The sequence below is a fragment of the Ammodytes marinus genome, assembly GCF_949987685.1.
Source record: "Ammodytes marinus genome assembly, chromosome: 4".
Lineage (NCBI taxonomy): Eukaryota > Metazoa > Chordata > Actinopteri > Uranoscopiformes > Ammodytidae > Ammodytes > Ammodytes marinus.
Window position 1 is genome coordinate 16136543 of NC_137233.1, and position 19576 is coordinate 16156118.

The 19576-nt window shown below is 38.9% G+C and overlaps 2 protein-coding genes across 12 annotated transcripts in view; one reads left to right on the plus strand and one right to left on the minus strand.

The window, feature by feature from the left end:
* The window catches only part of ca16b (carbonic anhydrase XVI b), a 126762-nt gene extending 115367 nt beyond the window's left edge, over window positions 1–11395 (plus strand). For both annotated transcript variants that reach the window (XM_080026019.1, XM_080026020.1), the window contains 14 exons: window positions 2531–2627; window positions 2767–2849; window positions 3307–3441; window positions 3537–3671; window positions 4320–4492; window positions 4642–4777; window positions 5988–6134; window positions 6514–6607; window positions 7103–7179; window positions 7351–7479; window positions 7673–7819; window positions 8823–8965; window positions 9694–9829; window positions 10440–11395. In XM_080026019.1, the coding sequence (XP_079882145.1) occupies window positions 2531–2627; window positions 2767–2849; window positions 3307–3441; window positions 3537–3671; window positions 4320–4492; window positions 4642–4777; window positions 5988–6134; window positions 6514–6607; window positions 7103–7179; window positions 7351–7479; window positions 7673–7819; window positions 8823–8965; window positions 9694–9829; window positions 10440–10586 (1779 nt within the window). In that variant the 3' untranslated portion in view covers window positions 10587–11395. The remainder of the gene's footprint in view (window positions 1–2530; window positions 2628–2766; window positions 2850–3306; window positions 3442–3536; window positions 3672–4319; window positions 4493–4641; window positions 4778–5987; window positions 6135–6513; window positions 6608–7102; window positions 7180–7350; window positions 7480–7672; window positions 7820–8822; window positions 8966–9693; window positions 9830–10439) is intronic.
* A 3915-nt stretch (window positions 11396–15310) lies between these two features.
* cadpsb (Ca2+-dependent activator protein for secretion b) overlaps window positions 15311–19576 on the minus strand; it is a gene marked incomplete at both ends in the record, with an annotated part of 59701 nt that continues 55435 nt past the window's right edge. For all 10 annotated transcript variants that reach the window (XM_080026690.1, XM_080026689.1, XM_080026686.1 and 7 more), the window contains 2 exons: window positions 15311–15487; window positions 16122–16226. In XM_080026690.1, coding sequence (XP_079882816.1) covers window positions 15311–15487; window positions 16122–16226 — 282 coding nt within the window. The remainder of the gene's footprint in view (window positions 15488–16121; window positions 16227–19576) is intronic.

Genomic DNA, 19576 nt, shown 5'->3' on the forward strand with positions numbered 1-19576 from the left:
CTCTTCATCTCATGAAGATTCCTCCTCCTGTCTCTTTATCTTCTGTTTCTTATTCCCCAGCTGGGGTGGAGCTAAATATTTTCAATTTGACATGAAAAACACTAACAGTCCTCTCACCTCAAATGCAGCAGTCTAACTCCAAGGAAGACTATGTAGGTGACCTCTGATCCCAGTTGTGGATATTTACATACCAAAATTTAACAGACAGCGCCTTCTGGTTCCGAGATATAACGATTGTGACCTACCCGTGTGACAAATTACCCCGTTCTCCCCTATTACACAACAATTTTTTTTTACCTAGGAATAAATACAAAATGCTGATTCTATATAATAGCACAGTTTAACCCTTATGCCCCGTTGGTGGAATTCTGTGTATCTGGGGTTGCATTTTTGAGATAATTTTGGCTGTGATTGTCCCCTATCCATAAAATTTGGTAAGGAGGTGTGTTTTACAATGAAGTTTTGATATTCTGAGTTTCATCCATTTCCACTTCATTTTGACTGTGTGAGATGTTTTTGTTACACTGGGACCGCTAACTACACGATTTGTACCATTGACTTCCATTATAACGACATTTTTTGACACCCCCCTTAAAATTAAAGTGAAAAATATTTTTGACTGTAATTTCCCATTTCTCTGTAGTAAACTTGATAAGGTTATGTAAAAATAAGGTCAATAAAAAAAATGCCCCGTTTTAGCCCCCCCCCCCCCTGACCTCTATGGTGACCCTTTACAACAAATTGGCATCCTTGTGTAATTCATGGCTGCAAACCAGTTAAAAAAATTAAAAAATACAATAAAATAGTTTTGATGTGTAGTTAGTGAACACATCTTTTAGTCAGAATGGTTGAAGTTAAAAAAAAAATCCAGGAGTGTGTCTGTGTGTACTCAAATCAAATACACTGAAATCCTTGTCTAAAAAGATGCCATTTCGTAAACTCATAGAAAGCCATAAAACCAGTATTTTTGATTCCTTGGCCATGCCAAGATAAAATCAGAATTTATATAATGTTGTGCATTCATTTTGAAGGTAAGGCATCACATTTTAGGTTTTAACTATTATCTAGTTGATTTATGAATTTCATATGGTGTATTACTGGGGGAAAACTTGCCTCATGACACAAACCTGAAAAAAAATTGGATTTTTCATAATTTTAAAAAATTTCAGGAATACTGGCCACTGCAACAACAAATCTAAAGAAAAATGTCAAATGTGTTTGGATATGGATGGGGGGGACTGTTGTCTGCATGTCCATGACAAAATAAGATTGTGTGTGTATGTGTGTGTGTGTGGGGGGGTGTGTGTGTTTGCATGTGTCATACGATATTAGGGCTGCAAATCTGTACCCCTTGTAATTTCTCTCCTCTCATACACACACACAAGCACACTTTCACACACACACATGCACTTACACATGCACACACACACACACAAACAGACACATACACACACACTCACACACTAAAAAAAAAAAAAAAAAGCTGTTATTTTGTAGTTTTAGTGAGTGGTTTTCATCATAAAAATTCATATTTTGATGATAAAAGAGGTGATAAAATGGGTAAATTTTACTATTCTCTTTCATTTTACCCAATTGCATTGTGTTTTCTGCAGTAATATGGGAAATCAGAGGCAAAAAAAATGTTTCACTTTAATTTAAAGGCGGGTTGCCAAAAAGTTTTCTTATAATGCAAGTCAATGGTAGAAATCTAACTTTTTTTATTCAATTTGACATTATTCAAAAAGTAATAATGCCCCAAATTCAATTGTCTCACCTATTGTTCAGATGGGTGAGCCGGTGATACTAATAATAATCAAAGTTAAAAAAAATATTTGAATATTGAATTTTAGTGTATTTTTCAAAAAAGCTGTTGGTGGTATATGATCGAAACTGGCATCTAAAGGGTTAATTTTTAATTGTGATTAATTAAATCATGACATAGATTGAACAACAACCCCTACATGAAAAATATGGGAAAAAAAATGGTGAAAAAATATTGATCTTTCATCATTTTAATGCAGTTTAAAGGTCAAAATACACAAAATGTACGAAGCGGTCCCAGTGTAACTTTTTTATTAAATCTGACATTAAACAAAAAGTAATAATGCACCAAATATAATTTTCTCACCTATCATTCAGATGGGTGAGCCGGTGATACTAATAATAATCAAAGTTAAAAAAATTATTTGAATATTGAATTTATGTGTATTTTTCAAAAAAGCGGTTAGTGGTATATGATCAAAAATGGCATCTAAAGGGTTAATTTTTATTTGTGATTTATTAAATCACAACATGAATTGAATAACAACCCCTTCATGAAAAAAATAGAAAAAAAAATTGTGAAAAAATATTGATCTTTCATCATTTTAATGCAGTTTAAAGGTCAAAATACACAAAATGTACGAAGCGGTCCCAGTGTAACTTTTTTTTAACGGGGCATAAGGGTTAAGTAAATATAACTTATTTTGATACGTTGTTTTCTCTGCCTGCTTAATAAAATCCATCCGTGTAATTGTTTCCTTCTCTCCAGGAGGTTCAACGCTCAACGGCGGACCTAAAAATCACATCAGAACACTCCAATCACCCTGACAACAAGCATAAAAACAGATACATCAACATTGTGGCATGTGAGTGAGCTATAAAATCAGATTATGATGTGTGTACTGCAGAGGAATACAGTAACTCTCTCATAACTCCCTCCCTCCTCACGTTTCAATTCTTTTTTTCTTTTTCTTTTTCGAACAAATATGTCGATACTTTCCCTAGATGACCACAGCAGGGTGAAATTACGAGCTCTGGCGGGGAAAGATGCCAAGCATTCGGATTACATCAACGCCAACTATGTGGATGTGAGTTTTAGCAACAACTCGACACATTTAGTTGTGAATGAAGGTCCTTCTTTGTTTCTCTGTGTGTGTGCGTGCGTGCGTGCGTGCGTGCGTGCGTGCGTGCGTGCGTGCATGCGTGAAAGGTTGTGAAATTCACCTGCAATGTTGAGAGTTTTTGTGATAGAAATAATTATTCACAATGTGAAATGCCATGCTTGCATTCTTGTTTAAAATACAAGTTCAGGGTTTATCAAAAATCAACAGACGAAGCAATACTTAATGGAGTTCTATTTAGAAAGGATATTGATTAATGTCTTAATGTTTTCAGTTTCTTGTTAGCTCTAGGAGTGGATTTCATGGCCTACCAAGTAGTTGTTTCAGAAAGCAGATATCGGCTGCATCCAGGGTTTGTGGGTCATTTATAGAAATATTGATCACATCCTACCAGTAAACATTTCCCACCACTCTCCTGTTTCAGGGCTACAACCGGCCCAGAGCTTACATAGCCGCTCAGGGTCCTCTCAAGTCTACGTTTGAAGACTTTTGGAGGATGATGTGGGAGCAGAACACCCGAATGATCATCATGATCACCAACCTGGTGGAGAAGGGGAGAGTAGGTTCACTTTAATGATTAAAGATATTTATAAAAAAAATCTACGAGGTATGATTGTTTATAATTCACTGTGTTTTCATTGTTGTGTCCTTCAGAGGAAATGTGACCAGTACTGGCCGTCGGAGAACAGCGAGCAGTATGGAAACATTGTGGTGACGCTGAAGAGCACCAAAGTGCACGCCTGCTACACACTGAGGCGCTTCCTCATAAGGAACACTAAAGTGAAAAAGGTAACTCGAGAGTCGGATTTGTACAAACTTTATTCTCACTGTTCAATATTGTTTGTATGTTTATAATATTAAGGATTGTCTGTTGTAAAGACACTATTCCAATTTGTATATCAGTTGCAAGGAAACATCAGTCTTGCTGTCCAATCAAACGCCTTCAACTAGGTAAACAGAATGACATTGTAGTCTCCCGGGCTGTAGCATTACTTCTAATCAGCTACTCATTTGCAGGTATGACTTTGTTTTGCTTAAACATGCCTACATGGAGAAATATGTGTGTTTGCAGTTAGTGGTTAAAAAAAGTTGACATCAATGTGAAGCAGCATTTTGAGTGTCAGGCTAGCTCTGTTGTCCAAAATCTCTCCTTTCCTCATCAATTCGAATTGGTCACATAACTACTTCTTTCAGTTGTTTGGTTAGCATTGCAACGGTTTCACTCTCTTATCTCTAATTTAAGAATGAGTTGGAATGCTACAGCCACCTTTAAACTGTATTGCAATGAATCTCCATTCAGTAAACACTTTTGTAAACATGTTGTAACACAGCTCAGTTTGTAATTAAAACATCTGACGCATCCGGCCCCATGTACAAATAAATGAAGAGCCTGCATTGTATTCCCACTAGAGTCACACGTGTTCTCTCATGTTGTAGGGTCAGAAGGGGAACCCAAAGGGGAAGCTTAATGAGCGCATCGTGATTCAGTATCACTACACTCAGTGGCCTGACATGGGAGTGCCTGAGTACACCCTCCCTGTCCTTACCTTCATCAACCGCTCATCAGCGGCGCGCACTGCAGACATGGGCCCCGTCCTGGTGCACTGCAGGTAAAGTATACTGACTGTGGAGCTCAAGTGGCCCAAACTAATGTTATTTGCTAGTGCTGGATAGTCACATTTGCGGATTTGGTTGAGAGTGCCCTCCCTCCATGGGTCTGCCGTTGTGCTTATACTGCTTTTATGATCTGCTCCCTCAGTGCAGGGGTTGGACGCACAGGAACCTACATTGTCATTGACAGCATGCTGCAACAGATCAAGGACAAGAGCTCCATCAGCATCCTGGATTTTCTCAAACATATCCGCACACAACGCAACTACCTAGTTCAGACTGAGGTAAGTAATCCTAAATCCTCCTTTTATGTTGTGTAACTATATATATATATTATATTATGTCCATGTGATACTCTCAGCTCAAGTAAAGGTCGCACAGAGGGCAAACTGTAATACACTCAGAACCAAGCAGATAAATGTATAACACCAGAATGACTCAGTAACTGTGTAGTCGTGTTTTTCTGGCTCTATTTAGGTTTTGCCTTTATTTAATTACAAAGAGCTGTCTACCTTCATTTCACAGTCTGTTGTTTATTCTTGCCTTTTCCAATAAATGATATAAGCTTGATGTGAGGTATTTTGGGAGCATCTTTATATGATGATAGGCAGTGCTTCTATCAATAAAACAATGCAAAAGTTATAACTGACACTCTGGGTGCTCTCTTGCTGTTGACACATGTTAATGAAAGATGGAGTGAATACATTCGGACCAAATGAAAATGAAACAATCCAATTACATTATGCAACTCATCGTGACATTATAAAATGTTATTTCATTATACTCAGAATAACAGTGTTTCACAGGCATTGGTATGACCTTGAGTATGTACATTGTATGCTACTTTATACTTCTACTCCTATGCATTTTGGAGGAAATATTTTAACCAGCATTATATAAAGTGGTAACAATTAGTCTCACCTTTTCCTTCTTCAACATTTATGCATCCATAGTCATGATCCAACAATGGAATAGATATGAGTTTAAAATAGGCCACGCTGCATAATAATTAGGTATATTCTGGTGCTAAATGTTAATTCAGGACTTTTCACCTGTGATTGAATAGTTCTACACTATATAATTGCTAGCTACATTTACTGAAGTGCTAATTGCAGTCCTGTTCTTTTCTTCTAATCTCTGTTTTTGTGTCACAACAACATTCTATTTTGCCATTTTATTCCATAATGCCACTTGTCATCACAATCTGTCAATCATCATGACTGTCTTTTATTGGCCTTTGCTTCCATCTGCACGAGATAACATCCAATCACATTACTACCTCTGCCCTGATGAAAATCTGCTCCAATAAAATACAAGTGACTCGCAATAAAAGGATTCCATGAAATCAAATTTCATAAACGGAAGCTGAGATAATTTTTACGTTTTATGGTTATATATTTTTGTATTTATTCACATGACTGTTGATGTCATATCCTCTTTGTTGATATATATATATTCAAATATCATTTTGAAACACTTGTCCCACCCCCATAGGAGCAGTATGTTTTCATCCACGATGCTCTGATGGAGGATATACTGAGCCGAGAGACAGAGGTGCCCACCTGGCAGCTGCACAGTTATGTCAACAGTGTCCTCACACCCAACTCGACAGGCCGCACGCAGCTGGAGAAGCAGTTCAGGGTGAGTAAACCCTCTGGGAGTGTGACTGGTCTGCTTACGAGGCGCTGTCACCGTCCAGAATTTTGTTAGCAGCACGATGCACGGTGTCTTTCCCCACTTTCAGACAGGGCGGAATAGATTAAGAGTGCTCTGATGTTGGCTGTAATAACGCCATGTCTGTGTCCCAAACGCTGCCTCCCTCCTCACTTCCTCCTGAGCTTCACACGATCAATATATGAAAAAGCCCCGCTGCTAATCCTGGATGTCAAACAACATTCTATCTTTTTTTTTTTTTTTTTTTTTTTTTTTTGCAATGTTTGATGTTGGTTTACCAGTGACTCTCAGGACTAAAATCATATTTATCTGATGTTCTGTTTTTTTGACTTCTCTCTCCACCCAGCTGCTGACTCAGTGCAACTCGCGTTTTGTGGAGTGTTTCAGTGCCCACAAGGACAGCAACAAGGAGAAGAACCGCAATTCCTCAGTGGTTCCCTGTAAGTGTCTTGTCTGTTTTACCACGACTCATTTGCAATGGAGCTGAGGTGGGAACCAAGGTCTAACATGTGAAGTCGTTGTAGTCGGTGTTTGCAGCATCAAGAGAGCTGCTTATAGTGCGTTGACATAGACACATTTGGACACTATTATTAGCATATTGTACAAATACAAACTGTTCTGTGTTGATTGATTGTCGTTTGGCAGAGAAGAAAATAATCAGACTAATGCAGGATTCTACATTTTCCTATTTTCCAGTCCGTGAAATATTAATGATTTATTACGAAACAATTCATGTCCCAACATTTTTATTTATTTCCATAATCCAATAAATTAATCTTTCTATGCGTTCACTGGGGAAAATGAGGTACTTGTTGCTATAGCAACAGCGAGGATTGGTATTAAATGTTTGCATTATCAGCCAGTGCGATATGATGGCCTGGGTTTGCGATTTTTAAGTGTTTTCTTTTTTTCTTTCTGTCTCTTTCTCCCCGCAGCGGAGCGAGCAAGGGTTGGCCTCACCACTCTGCCTGGCATGAAAGGAACAGATTACATTAACGCATCCTACATCATGGTACAGTGTGATAGTTTTGCCTCGTTCACTGTGTTCTTTACAGAACTTTATTGACACCTCCGACAGTTCCCGGTGACAGTTTCTTAGGAAATGATCAGTAGTGCATCAGCTTTCACCATCATCCATCAGTGCGAGTGAGAGGCTCACATCTCTACCTCTTGTCCCCCCCAGGGTTACTTCAGGAGTAATGAGTTCATTATTACCCAGCATCCTTTGCCCCACACCACCACCGACTTTTGGAGGATGATCTGGGACCATAACGCACAAATTATCGTCATGTTGCCTGACAACCAGGGCCTGGTAAGTAAGCCTCAAAACCCAATGATGGCTCTTGTTTTTCTCTGTTTGATTTTTTTCCTTTAGTTTTGAAATGTCTTATATAGATTAGATGTCTAGTCCAGTATAATGAGAGATAATAGAAATAGTAATAGAGTTTGATAAATAAAGGTACCTGCGACATACCTTTGCTTGTCTTGCTGTTGTTTCTCTGCAGGCCGAGGATGAGTTTGTTTACTGGCCGAGTAGGGAAGAGGCCATGAACTGCATCGCCTTCACCGTCACACTCATCAGTAAGGACAGACTGTGTCTCTCCAACGAGGAGCAGATCATCATCCATGACTTCATCCTGGAGGCCACACAGGTACCTGCTTTAGCATATGGTGTTCCATTTAGTGCTCCTCTCTTAAAGGTGCTGTAAGCGGACTGGTTATTTTAGCTAACTTCCTGTCAGTGACTGCAGTTAGCAGTCCCCTCGCTCGTCCCTACGTCACCACATTAATGCACTGCGGTCTTCAAGCAGCGAGTTATCTAGCATCATCTCAGATCCATAAGTGTGATAAAACATCATAAAAACCCTCAAAACAGACATTGGGAAGGATTTTTACCTGCTCCGCCATTGTAGTCGCATAAACATTCACCCATCTGTCGCTGTGGCGTGCACCGGCAGATAGACCATGAGTTAGACGGGTGTCGGTTTGTAGCGTTCTCTCCTGTGTCTGGATTTTTCTTAAATTTTCATCTCTACATTTAATGAATGGAAATGCTCTTAATGACAAACAATTTATTGGAATTTGGTAGAAATGTTGTCAGTAGTTTATATCATAAAACCAAAATGTTCATTCTACTCAAACATATGCCTATAAATAGTAAAACGAGAGACACTGAACATTTGGAGTGGTCTCTTAATTTTTTCCAGACCTGTATATTATCTTAAATCTGCCGAAGTATACCTGTCACTGTTTTAATTAGGCTATATTGTACTTTTACCCATTTAATTTTAATTAGAGCCATTCTACATCGCTGTCTAAATGTTTCAATTGTTATTGTGTCTTTATCAGCTTGTTGTGAATTTGATGTATTTGCATTGTACAGTATATTGCGTACGTATTGTTGTTTTTGCTTTGCATTTGTTTGACTGGACATCATTGCAAATGAGGGTCACCCCTTAATTGATCTCTTGGGAATAAATAAAGGTTAAATTAAATGAAATATAGCTGATATAGCTAGCTAGTCAGGAAACATCACTAGTAAAGGGTTCTTTGTCATTATTGGCATTTGATGGTCTCCCAAAAGAAGCATTACATTATTCTACGTCACTGTACTTTGCTCTGAGTGCTGCTTCTCTCCCTGTGTGTGTGTGACAGGATGATTACGTTCTGGAGGTGAGACATTTCCAGTGCCCCAAGTGGCCCAACCCAGATGCCCCTCTCAGCAGCACCTTCGAGCTCATTAGTGTCATCAAGGAGGAGGCCATGACTCGAGATGGCCCCACCATTGTGCATGATGAGTACGTTTTCCTTTACCTCTACTTGAAAGAAGCCAACAGCACACACTCAGGGATTTGAGACCAGGTGTTATCTCATGGTTCAATTTATTCTCCTGAGATCCTGTCATAAAATATTCCAGCACTGTAGATTATATTCCATTAGCCTTTTATCGCGCGCGTGCGTGCGTGTGTGCGTGCGTGCGTGCGTGTGTGTGTGTGTGTGTGTGTGTGTGTGTAGGGTTTTAAGGGTTCAGTAGTGGTAAAAGAATCCTGAGACGTTTAAATTACCTTGGATTTGTTCTAGTTAAGCTGTAATACTTGCACCGGTAGGACTACATCTAAATCTTTCCTTGGCATGGGGTTTGAAAGTCCTTTAGTGTGCACCTGCTCTGAGAAACTACTGACAGCTCTCCAGATAAACAAAAACACCACTCTAAAGTCTTAGTAACCAGGCAACCATAACAACTTCCACTGTTGCTCCCAGCTGATGTCTTTCCCCACAGTCCTGTGTGCCTTTAGCACAGCAGCTGCCTTGAGTGAAATCATCGGCAAACTGTTTATCACTGACGGCCCTGACAATCAATCACACTTCATCCCTCATTTTACTCAAAGCTGTAACTGAAGCTGACACAGACTAATTAATTTACGCCAGACACTTACATGATTGGATGCAACCAGAATTATTTGTGAACACCAGAACAGGAAGATGCTTTAGACGGAGCTGATTTTGAACCTTTCCACACACACAGGTATGGAGCAGTGTCAGCGGGCATGTTCTGTGCTCTCACCACACTGTCCCAGCAGCTAGAGAATGAGGGGGTCGTCGACATCTACCAGGTGGCTAAGATGATCAATCTAATGAGGCCTGGAGTCTTCACCGATATAGTAAGTTCACTTTTATGTCAATTACAAAAAGGAGGGATTTGGGCATTCAACATTTTAACATTTGGAACTATTGAACCTAAAATGTAAAGCGGCACCAGTATTTTAATAAACTCTTGTTTTTTTTGTTTTGCTCTGTTGAGAGCTGCATGACAGATAATTTTGTCCAAAATTCAGCTGTTTTTAGGTTATAGTTTCTACCAGGCTCCGACTAGAATATCCAAGGCTTTAGCTGCCAAATGTTCCACTGTGTTCACCATTAGCTTGATAACTTAGTCGATCTGCAATATAGTGCAGTTTTCTTTTTTTGTCGTTGCTAAAAACTGGTTTCCAATGTTGTCTAATGGTATTTAAATTAGACGGACAATAATTGTCTGGGGCGTAAAAGTAAAGCAATGAGTTGAAGAGGCTATCTCAAGAGAGTTGCAGAGTTGAGTGTTCATTTTGTTGCATACGTCAGTAGTACGAGAGCTCCCTTTTACATTAGTCATTTGATTCAATGCTGTATCTTTAAAAAAAAAAGTATTAATGCAGATTTCTGAGAAAACATGGTCATGGTGTTTTACAGTTGTGCTATGTTGAACCAGTTGCGTGTCTTTGTTTGTGTTTGCAGGAGCAGTACCAGTACCTTTACAAAGCCATGCTCAGCCTGGTGGGTAACAGTGAATGTGGCCTCAGCCCCATGCACATGGACACTAATGGGTTGGTGGTGATTGCGGACGAGTCGGACCCCGCAGAGAGCATGGAGTCGCTCGTCTGAGGACACTCTCACAGGCACTTAATTTGTAAAAAAAGAAAAAAAAACTCAAGAACTTTTGCAGAGGCCTTTTTTGCCAGACTATTGATTAAATAAATAACCTTATTACTTTTTATACTGATAAAGTTTTTTGATATTTATGTTTTCGTCCTTTATTTCTTTGTCTTAAATGTTATACTGCTGAGCGTTTGCACCTGTTCGAAGTTGACGTGAGAGAAAAAGCAGCTCTGTCCAGTTTGCACTATACTATCAGTGTTACTGCCTAAATCCAGTGAGTGAAAAATGTTCACCGTTAAAATCCTGGCATCACAACACACACACAACGAGAATCTTTGGAACTGCATTGAGACGAAACCTGAAGCATGAAGACCAGGATGAGTTACGGGCCGATCCACTTTCAATAAATGACTCACAACAAAGCATCACTTCACGACGTAGCCCAGCATGCATTATGTCACTTTGTCACATGTTTATAGAGGCTCCGCTCCACAAGGGCAAAGTTTTTTTGAATTTTTTTTTTATCACATGTTAACAGACTATTACCTGCTTAATATTCATATGTAGTCCAAATATCTCACTGCTGTCGTGTATATTGTACTTATGGCTTATTTTGTTGAAAGTGTGATACAACATCTAATGTGAATGTTGATTGCTTTTTTACAGGGATTTATATTGTTAAATTGTTTTGTTCATATATATATATATATATATTCTTAATAGCCAACCATTGTTTGGTTTTGTTTTGTTTTTTATCGGCGTTGGTGTAGATTCCTTTTTGTTTCTAAGCTTATCATAAATAATTCACAAATCTTCATCACTTTTTCAGGCTTTTTTTTAACCTCAGCTGTCTAAAGCGCAACTGTTAACACATTTAATGGCTCTATTTGTATTGACAGTACAATGTCTACACACAAATATTCATCCCAAACATACTTCCATTTTTATTGTTTGACAACATGAAATCACAGTGGAAGTAACTGATTTGCTTTTTGGACATGGGTCAACAAAAGCAACCAATTTTAGATAAAAACAAATTGATATAAATCAATTAAAAAAAGTTAAAAAAATTACACAGGTATTCAACCCTGAGTCGACCTGGATCATCTTTTCAAACAAAATTCAAAGTCCTGCCACTGATTTTTGGACAGGATGGAGGCCTAGACTCTGGCTTTGGCCACTCCAGGTCAGGACATTAACTTTGATCTTTTTAAAGACGCTCCTGTGTGGCTGTGGCTTTATATTTCGTCATTGCCGAAGAAAATGAAATCTTAACATTTTACCACATTCATTTGACTCTCTACAACACTGCACATTGCTTTTTAGTTCCATCAGACCATAAGACCTTCAGCTGTGTGGCTGACTCTCTCACATTCATTCATGGGATGCTCTTTTTTTTCACCAGAGGCTTGTTCTTTGAAAAAAAATTTCCATGAAGCTGTGACTTGGAAAACGTTTCCAATCTCACCCTACAGCTTCTTCAGAGCTCCCTCGTACTCTCACTGGTACTCTTGCCCTTCTTCTCAATACACTCCGTTTTTCCTTTTTTTTTTAGGATGACCTGCTCTAGGCAAATTTGTGCTGGGCTGTGTCATATTCTTTGCATTTTTATAATCGTATTAGGGAAATCCAGTGCCTTGGAAAACGTTCTTATATCCTTCCCCTGAATCATACTTTTCAGTGAACTAGTCTCCAGATGAATTTGGACTATTCATTTGTTTTCATGAACGGACAAACTACATCCAAATATATTTGAAATCTATTTGTATGCAGGCAGGTTTTTGCACCAGGGATGAATAAGCTCTCACAGCAAAAGGATGAATACCTGTGCAATAATTGGTTTTTGTTTTGTTTTTTCTCTCCATAGCTAAATCCTAATTACAGCCACTGTGTTTCAAAGTCACTAATGGATACAACATTTAAGAAATCCAAAGGAGGGTGAATACTTTCTGTAGGCAATGTAGTTTTTTTTTTTTTTTGGGGGGGGGGGGGTGTTGATGCTTTATTTGTAACCAAAGATGTGGTTCCAGTTTGTAACATAGGAGGTTTTGTCCTGAGATCTATTTAGTCTAACAAAAAAAAAAATTAAATTGTGCAGTACAGATTACCAGTGTCAGAGGTGTGATTCTAACTGTGATTAATTCTGTTTTAGCCTCAGGAGCTCACGTTTTATAGTAGAGCAAATCGAAGAACGTAAGGCTTCTCTCACATTACACACAGGTTTAAAGTTCAGACTGTCAAATGTATTTTATCGGGGCTTATATTCTGTCCACACACTATTTTGTGGCTATCAATTATAAGCCCTTTTCAACCCTGGACATTCCTTCCTCTTGTTTGATTGGTGTGTATCATCATGCTCTATGGTGAACAACTTTCCTCTGTGAAAAACCCACTTCTCTTGACAAAGGGGAGTTTGCTAAATTCAGTGAAAACTCCTCCAACATTTGGAGAAAAGTCCACATTACTGATCACTTAGCTCTGCAACACACCTTTTTTATTTGCAAGCAGATGTGTTGTGTTTCGGTTTGATTTTCTTTTGAATGAATGCCAGCGTCCTCTCTGTTCAATATTTCTACGCTTGTTGAAAAACAAGAGTGCTGTGGCTACACACAATTTACTTCGAGAACAAAAATGTCTTTGGCGTTAATGTAATATTTGTGATCATAGAAGTGTATATTTTCATACAAAGATTTGGTTCGTATAGTGGCCCTGTGACAGATTGTACTTTTTGTGGGATATGTATTATCCAAGTCCCCACAGAAAAAATCCCCCACAGTCATACCCCTCCCCCTGTGAATTCTGTGCTGATATTTAATCCAGATTTTCCTGACAATTTCTCGAAGGTCGAGGGGGCCAGTGTGTTATCCTCAGTGCATTTCAGCCAGGTTGGTGGTTAAATCTATTTTGTAAATGAAAAACTGGTTTTGTCCATCATATCACATGTTTATATGATAGTATCATAGCCTTATATCTCTATGATGCTGTCATATACCATATTATAGTGTAATAGTGTTATTTAATAGGTAATTGTATTGCTATACATTAAATAAAGTTTGGGTTTGGGTGCACAGCATCCTTGTCTTACATGAAACTACTGCTGGAAGTGTGTTGACTTAAACTGGTCGCATGAAAGGAAAAGGAGCGACATGTTCATCCTGTCGCCCCCTGCTGTCAGCCCGGCACCAAACAGCCGTTGAAATAAAAATGTACAGACTATGAATACACTCAATTACATGCTAAACTAATATAGAATTATCCGCAACAGAATACACCTAAGTAGCCTACTTATTATGCAGAATATCTGGAAAATAAATACATATAATGTGGAGTGAAAAGAAGAGTATGCTATTTTCCTCCGTAATATGGTGTGGTAGATGTATAATGTAGCAGGAAGAGGAAATACGCATGTACAAGTAACCTTATGGTTGCCATGGAGAATGAGTTACCTGTGTGCTACATGTTTAGCCCTCCTTTTTAATATATTAGTTTACATTTTGACAAATTGGAACCATTAGAAGTTATGCCTTATTATTTATAAGCACGCTGTTAGAATGTACTGTGAAAACCACATTGTGTCAGTGTGTACTTGTGTCAGCTTAAGTGAACATGACAGAGGATGCACATGTACAGTAATTTTTATTGAGAGGCCACAGCTCTTGCATATTACAACTGTTGGCCTTCATAAGGCAAAAGCAAGAATGAATCCACCAGCTAATTCACACAGAAAACAGAAAGCGTTTAGGGAGGGTGGGAACCCACGGGCATGCAGCGATGGCTCAGAATGCAATGTACAGCATTTTATATTTATATATATATTTATATAATATATACAAAACAACAGTGAGACCCAAACAAATGCCAGACATCTCATTCTACACAGTTACAGAACAAAGACAGACCAACTTTTTTTTTTAATAAAAAAAAATATTTTTGCTCTTTTCTCTGTAAAAGTGCAACTCAATTAAAATAGAACCAGTTTCAAGGCCTTTTAATGTTGAAATAAAAATAGAATCTCCCAAGTTATCAAAATGGAGCTATGAGAATATTGCATCTCTCGGATACCAACTCGTTGAAGTTCAAGATTCCTGTTGAATCATGTCTAATTAGTACTTGAGATAAGATCACATAGCATTGACACATGATAAAAATGCAGGTCTGGACTTACTGTTGATGTTAATAACAGTGAGTAAACAACAGTGTATCTGTAACAGCCGTACACAAATACAGAGGCTTATTTTTAGTTTGAAGCAGTTGGCATTCACTTAAAAACAGACAAGACAAAGAAAAGGGTCCACACACTCATCATCACGACAATGTACCATTAATGAATGTAGAATACGACAAAGAAGCGCCATAAAGGTTTGCATTGGACAGGGACACACCTATTAATCTCACTCAACATTGTCAAACAAATGGTTCTCCATATTGCTTAGTAACACATAGAAATGAATTTAGAAATGAATGACTCAAAGATAGGTGCCGTCTTTTATCATGACACAGCTAAACTGCCAATCATGGTTATTTTTTAAACATTTTCTTTTTCTTTCCCTCAGTATAAGTACTATTTGTTATAGTTAATAGTTCCTTCATAGGCATTGAGCTGACAAAGAGGTCCTAGAGTGGCTATCTGAGTTGGTACATGCATCAGTAACCAGGCTAAAGTCAAAAGTGTGAAAGGGGTTGGGGGTGGGTTCAGGGGGGGAAGGGTTGGGCGTGTCAATGTACGAGCTCTAGTCGTCGTCCTCATCCTCCTCGTCGCTGTCCTTCATGGTGATGCCCGCCATGCCTCCTTCCCTCACTGAGGCTGTGGCCTCCTCCAGGGTCAGCCTGTTGCGCACTGTGTCGTACATCTTAGTGTTGAGGGTGGAGTCTAGGACACCCTGCAGGCGAAAGTCCCGGTACTTTTTCTAGAGGGGGACAAAGACAAACGGCATAAAGTGAACATAAATACTGTAGTTTTGGGTCTTGTATTCTTTTCAAAGGAAACATATGCTGATTTCCAGGTTCAAAATTTTAATTTTGGTTTCGACTTCGAACTGTTTTCATGGTGTAGTGTCCAAAAAAAAAGTTATATTCCTAACATTACCATTGCTCAATCCCCTATTTCACCCTTTGTCTGAAACGCTCCGTTTTAGTTAAGCCCCGCCTTCCAAAAAGGCCAAGGTCAGCTCTGATTAGCCAGGTCCCTACGTGGGGGGAAAAGGCAATGCCTGCCAGCTCAATATGGCGTACTGATGGTAAGATTTAGAGAAATCTGGGGTTGTGCTTATCACAGGTAGAGGTAGTGTTAAGTTAGGCGGGTAATGAGGCGGCATGGCTCCTCCCCTTATGACATCAGGAGAGGAAAGAAATCTGACTGGTGTTTTTAAACACAGGTTTTCAGTAAAGTGGAAGTGGAGTTAAAGAGAGGGGGTTAATTTTTACTTTGGGAGTCTGTGGACACACCGCGGGAACCATATTAATGTTGAAAAATCATGAAAATGTGCAGTTTGCATAATGGGTGAGGTGAGCTTTAAAACCTGACAGGCTTTTTGTATAAACCTTTGTGATCCTGATGAGGATTTTAAGCTGGTAGACATGGAGCTGCTGCTCCATGCGTTCAGTGAGCCAGGTCCCCAGCAGGTTCATGGTGGCAGTGTACCATTGCTGAAACACATAAACACAACGCTCTCCAGCAAAACACACACTCACACACATACTCATAACATCATGACATCATTACATAAAACTAACCTTTAAAAGACGCAAATAAAGAACTACAACGAGACACATATGCTAGATGGTGATAACGTTAACTCTCAAGCACCCGTTTCTATTTTCAATCATCACTTAAATTAAACCTTCTCGTAGCTTAAGGACAAGTAAGGCCAAATGTCAAGTTGCCTGTGTGTGCAGAAGAAATACCAGTTAGTGAGGATTATTGTTGACGCTTTATCGCCCTTCCCAATCCTGCATTTCATGAGTCAGAATCAGCGATCAATGCAATATTTGTTTATTTTGACTACATTCTTACATTAATGTAGTCAAAATAAAGAAATCTTAAGGGGGCGCTCATGGTGGTTAGAGAGTCCACCTCCATGAGGCTCAGTCCTCGCAGCAGACCCGGTTGGAATCTGACCTGTGGTTGGTTCTCTTCATGTTATTCTCCATCTCTGTCTCTCTGCACTATCAATAAAAGCATTAAAAATGCCCACAAAAATCTTATCAGCTTAACATAATTACATGAATACCTCTAAAACTCACAAATTTAAATTTAATACACATTGCACTTGTTTGTGCAATGTGTACCAACTGTTGGTGCATCCGGTCAAGAAATACTCTTGAAACAAAACTCCTGTAAAATGTTGAATTATTGACTTTACACTTTCTACACTACATAGGAATTGAATCCGCTGGTAGGTGGATTTAGCTGTCACCCCCTGTCTCCAGCCTTTAAGCAGAGCTAAGTATTTTCTGGAAGAAAACGCATATTGAGCTGGCACACATGAGAGTGGTATTGATCCTCCGATTCAATTTTTAAGAAAGCGAATAGGTGTAATGTTCCCAAATGTCACACATTAAGAAGCTGCTTGGGAAAACAGTTTTTAAGGGCCTTTAAATATATCTACTTTATAATTAATAATCAATCATCAAAATTGGAAATAACACAATGAATCTACTAAAATATCCTCCTTGAATTTGGGCCTTACTGTTATGCCCGACACACACAAGCACATCCACACACAAGCACATCCACACAGAAACTGCATTAATAGCACTCTGAAGAGCTGAAAAGAGCAATTTTAGAGGAAATACTCCGAGCACTGGAACTACTGCTAGAAAATAATAAAACTGAGGGGAGTCGTAGAGCGTTGATATATTTATCCACCTCACTGTAGTTACCCATTGAAATACTCATCATTTCTCAGAGTCAATATTTTATAAAGCAGCATGGCCCATCAATTATAGGAGGCAATTACTTTATTTATAATTTATTCAAGTGGAAATGAAGAGCTTGTGTAATATACGCCCTACACTGAAAATTGAAAAATACTGTATGGGGAATCGAAAGTATAGTTTTGACCGATTTCATTAGCAAAAGAAAAATAGAATGAGAGTGAGTAAATGGTTAGCAGGCAATGTAGCAGCGGTGCTTTTTTCTTGTACCTTTCCTCTACTTTGCCTTGGGTGGTAAGTTTCCCACACTGTAGAAGTCCAAGTAACAAGAGAACAGCAGCCATGTCTAATAGAAACAGTCGTCACACCTCCAATTTCGAGAGAAAAATAAGTCAACTTTAAACATGTGAGTAGGCAGGAACGCAGAAAAGGTTTCTTGGGCCTGAATTAGAAGCGTGAGGATTTAATTAGTTTGCTCGTTGAGGTTTTGTTTTTCTCTCTTTTTTAAAATTTTTTAAAGTCGAGATTAGTTGAAAGGTTTGAACTTGAGGCGCCCCGATATGCAGATGCCTGTCCACTTCACAGTCGAGTTGAGCGTGCATGTGCATGCAGACCTCGCAGGTGGGTGGGTGGCAGAGTGTACGTGCTGAGGAAGACTGCTGTATGTGCAAATGAGGAAGAACTCTGAGGACGAGGGTCATGCTAGAAGATGTACACAGGAAGATTATTTGAATCTCAAATCATGCCAACCAACATAATGTGAGAAAACAACGCAACGCAACACTAGAGATAAGTGCCACTTTTTTTTCTTTTCTTTTTTTTCAATAGAGGAGGCAGCAGGAATGGTGTTAATTAGAAAAAGAGGAGATACAAAGGATAGAAATAAAACAGTGAAAGAAAGAGAGATAAAGTAGAGCCTATATGCAACAGCTGTGAACGTTTTTCACATGCATGCAAATGGATGGATGGAAGTGCATTCAAATGAAGAAAAACAAACATTGACACCCTTGAATTAAAAGTTTAGTTATAAAATGCTGCGACTGAAACATTCACAGCTTGGGAGAAACCTCAGAAGGGATCAACGTGACAGTGCTTGGGTAGGATTCCGGTGGACTATATGCGGCCACATAGAGGACACAATGGGGGAAAAGACTTCACACTGACACCGGACAACACAGGAGGGACACAGGAGAGCCAGTGTGGACCTCAAAAGACGAGAAGCAGACCCACTTCACAACAACAATCACTCCTCACTCCAAAACAAACAAACAAACAAAACAAAAAATCATATTTATCTGGCACAAGACTCCTTCCTCAACAGCCGACACATAAAATATCAAACCAAAGGGAGACTTCTGAGTTTCTCTGGCACATTAAAATAAATTCTTGACGCCACTTCCTTGACTCACAGAAATGAGAATCTATCCAAACACACACAAATCCGTCACACACCAGTAGAGACACAGGTTTGTAAGGTACACATAGTTTCTGAATGACATGAAGCACACACATCACAGCATTATGTGTCGTTCGAATCACACATGGAGGACACATTGCTGTCAATGCATACCATTTAGGATTATGTTTTTGTAAGACAGTGCTCTCTTTGCCCTCCAACACACTGGTTCCCAACCTTTTTGTCTTGTGACCTTTTAAAGCCACTTCATGCCTATACTCACATCCCCCTTAACAAAAGAGGCATAACTTTGGACTGTTAGCCAGAGGGATGCTTCCTTCTCTAATTGTTTGATTTGAGAGATCTGCAGGCTGTTGCACCATGTGTGTGTACAGTATGTTCAAACGTAGGTAAGCTATATATTTGTTTTTTAAACTTGAACTGGTTGCACCACACAGGTTAGTTAGGTAAGATTGTGCTGCTATTAACGATTTATTTTCATGATTGATTTATCCGCCATGTATTTTCTCAATTGAAAGATTAATCATTTTGTCTGTAAATGTTACCATCTCCTAAGGCCCGTTGCTTGTTTTGTCAGTCCAAAATGTAAGGTCATTTATCCAATTACCCCTGTCCACTGACAACATGACTGAGCTGTAGCTTTTATATCATTACCGCAGTCACTCAAGCTTTTAAACAAAAGTTTGAAAGAAAACTCAAAGAT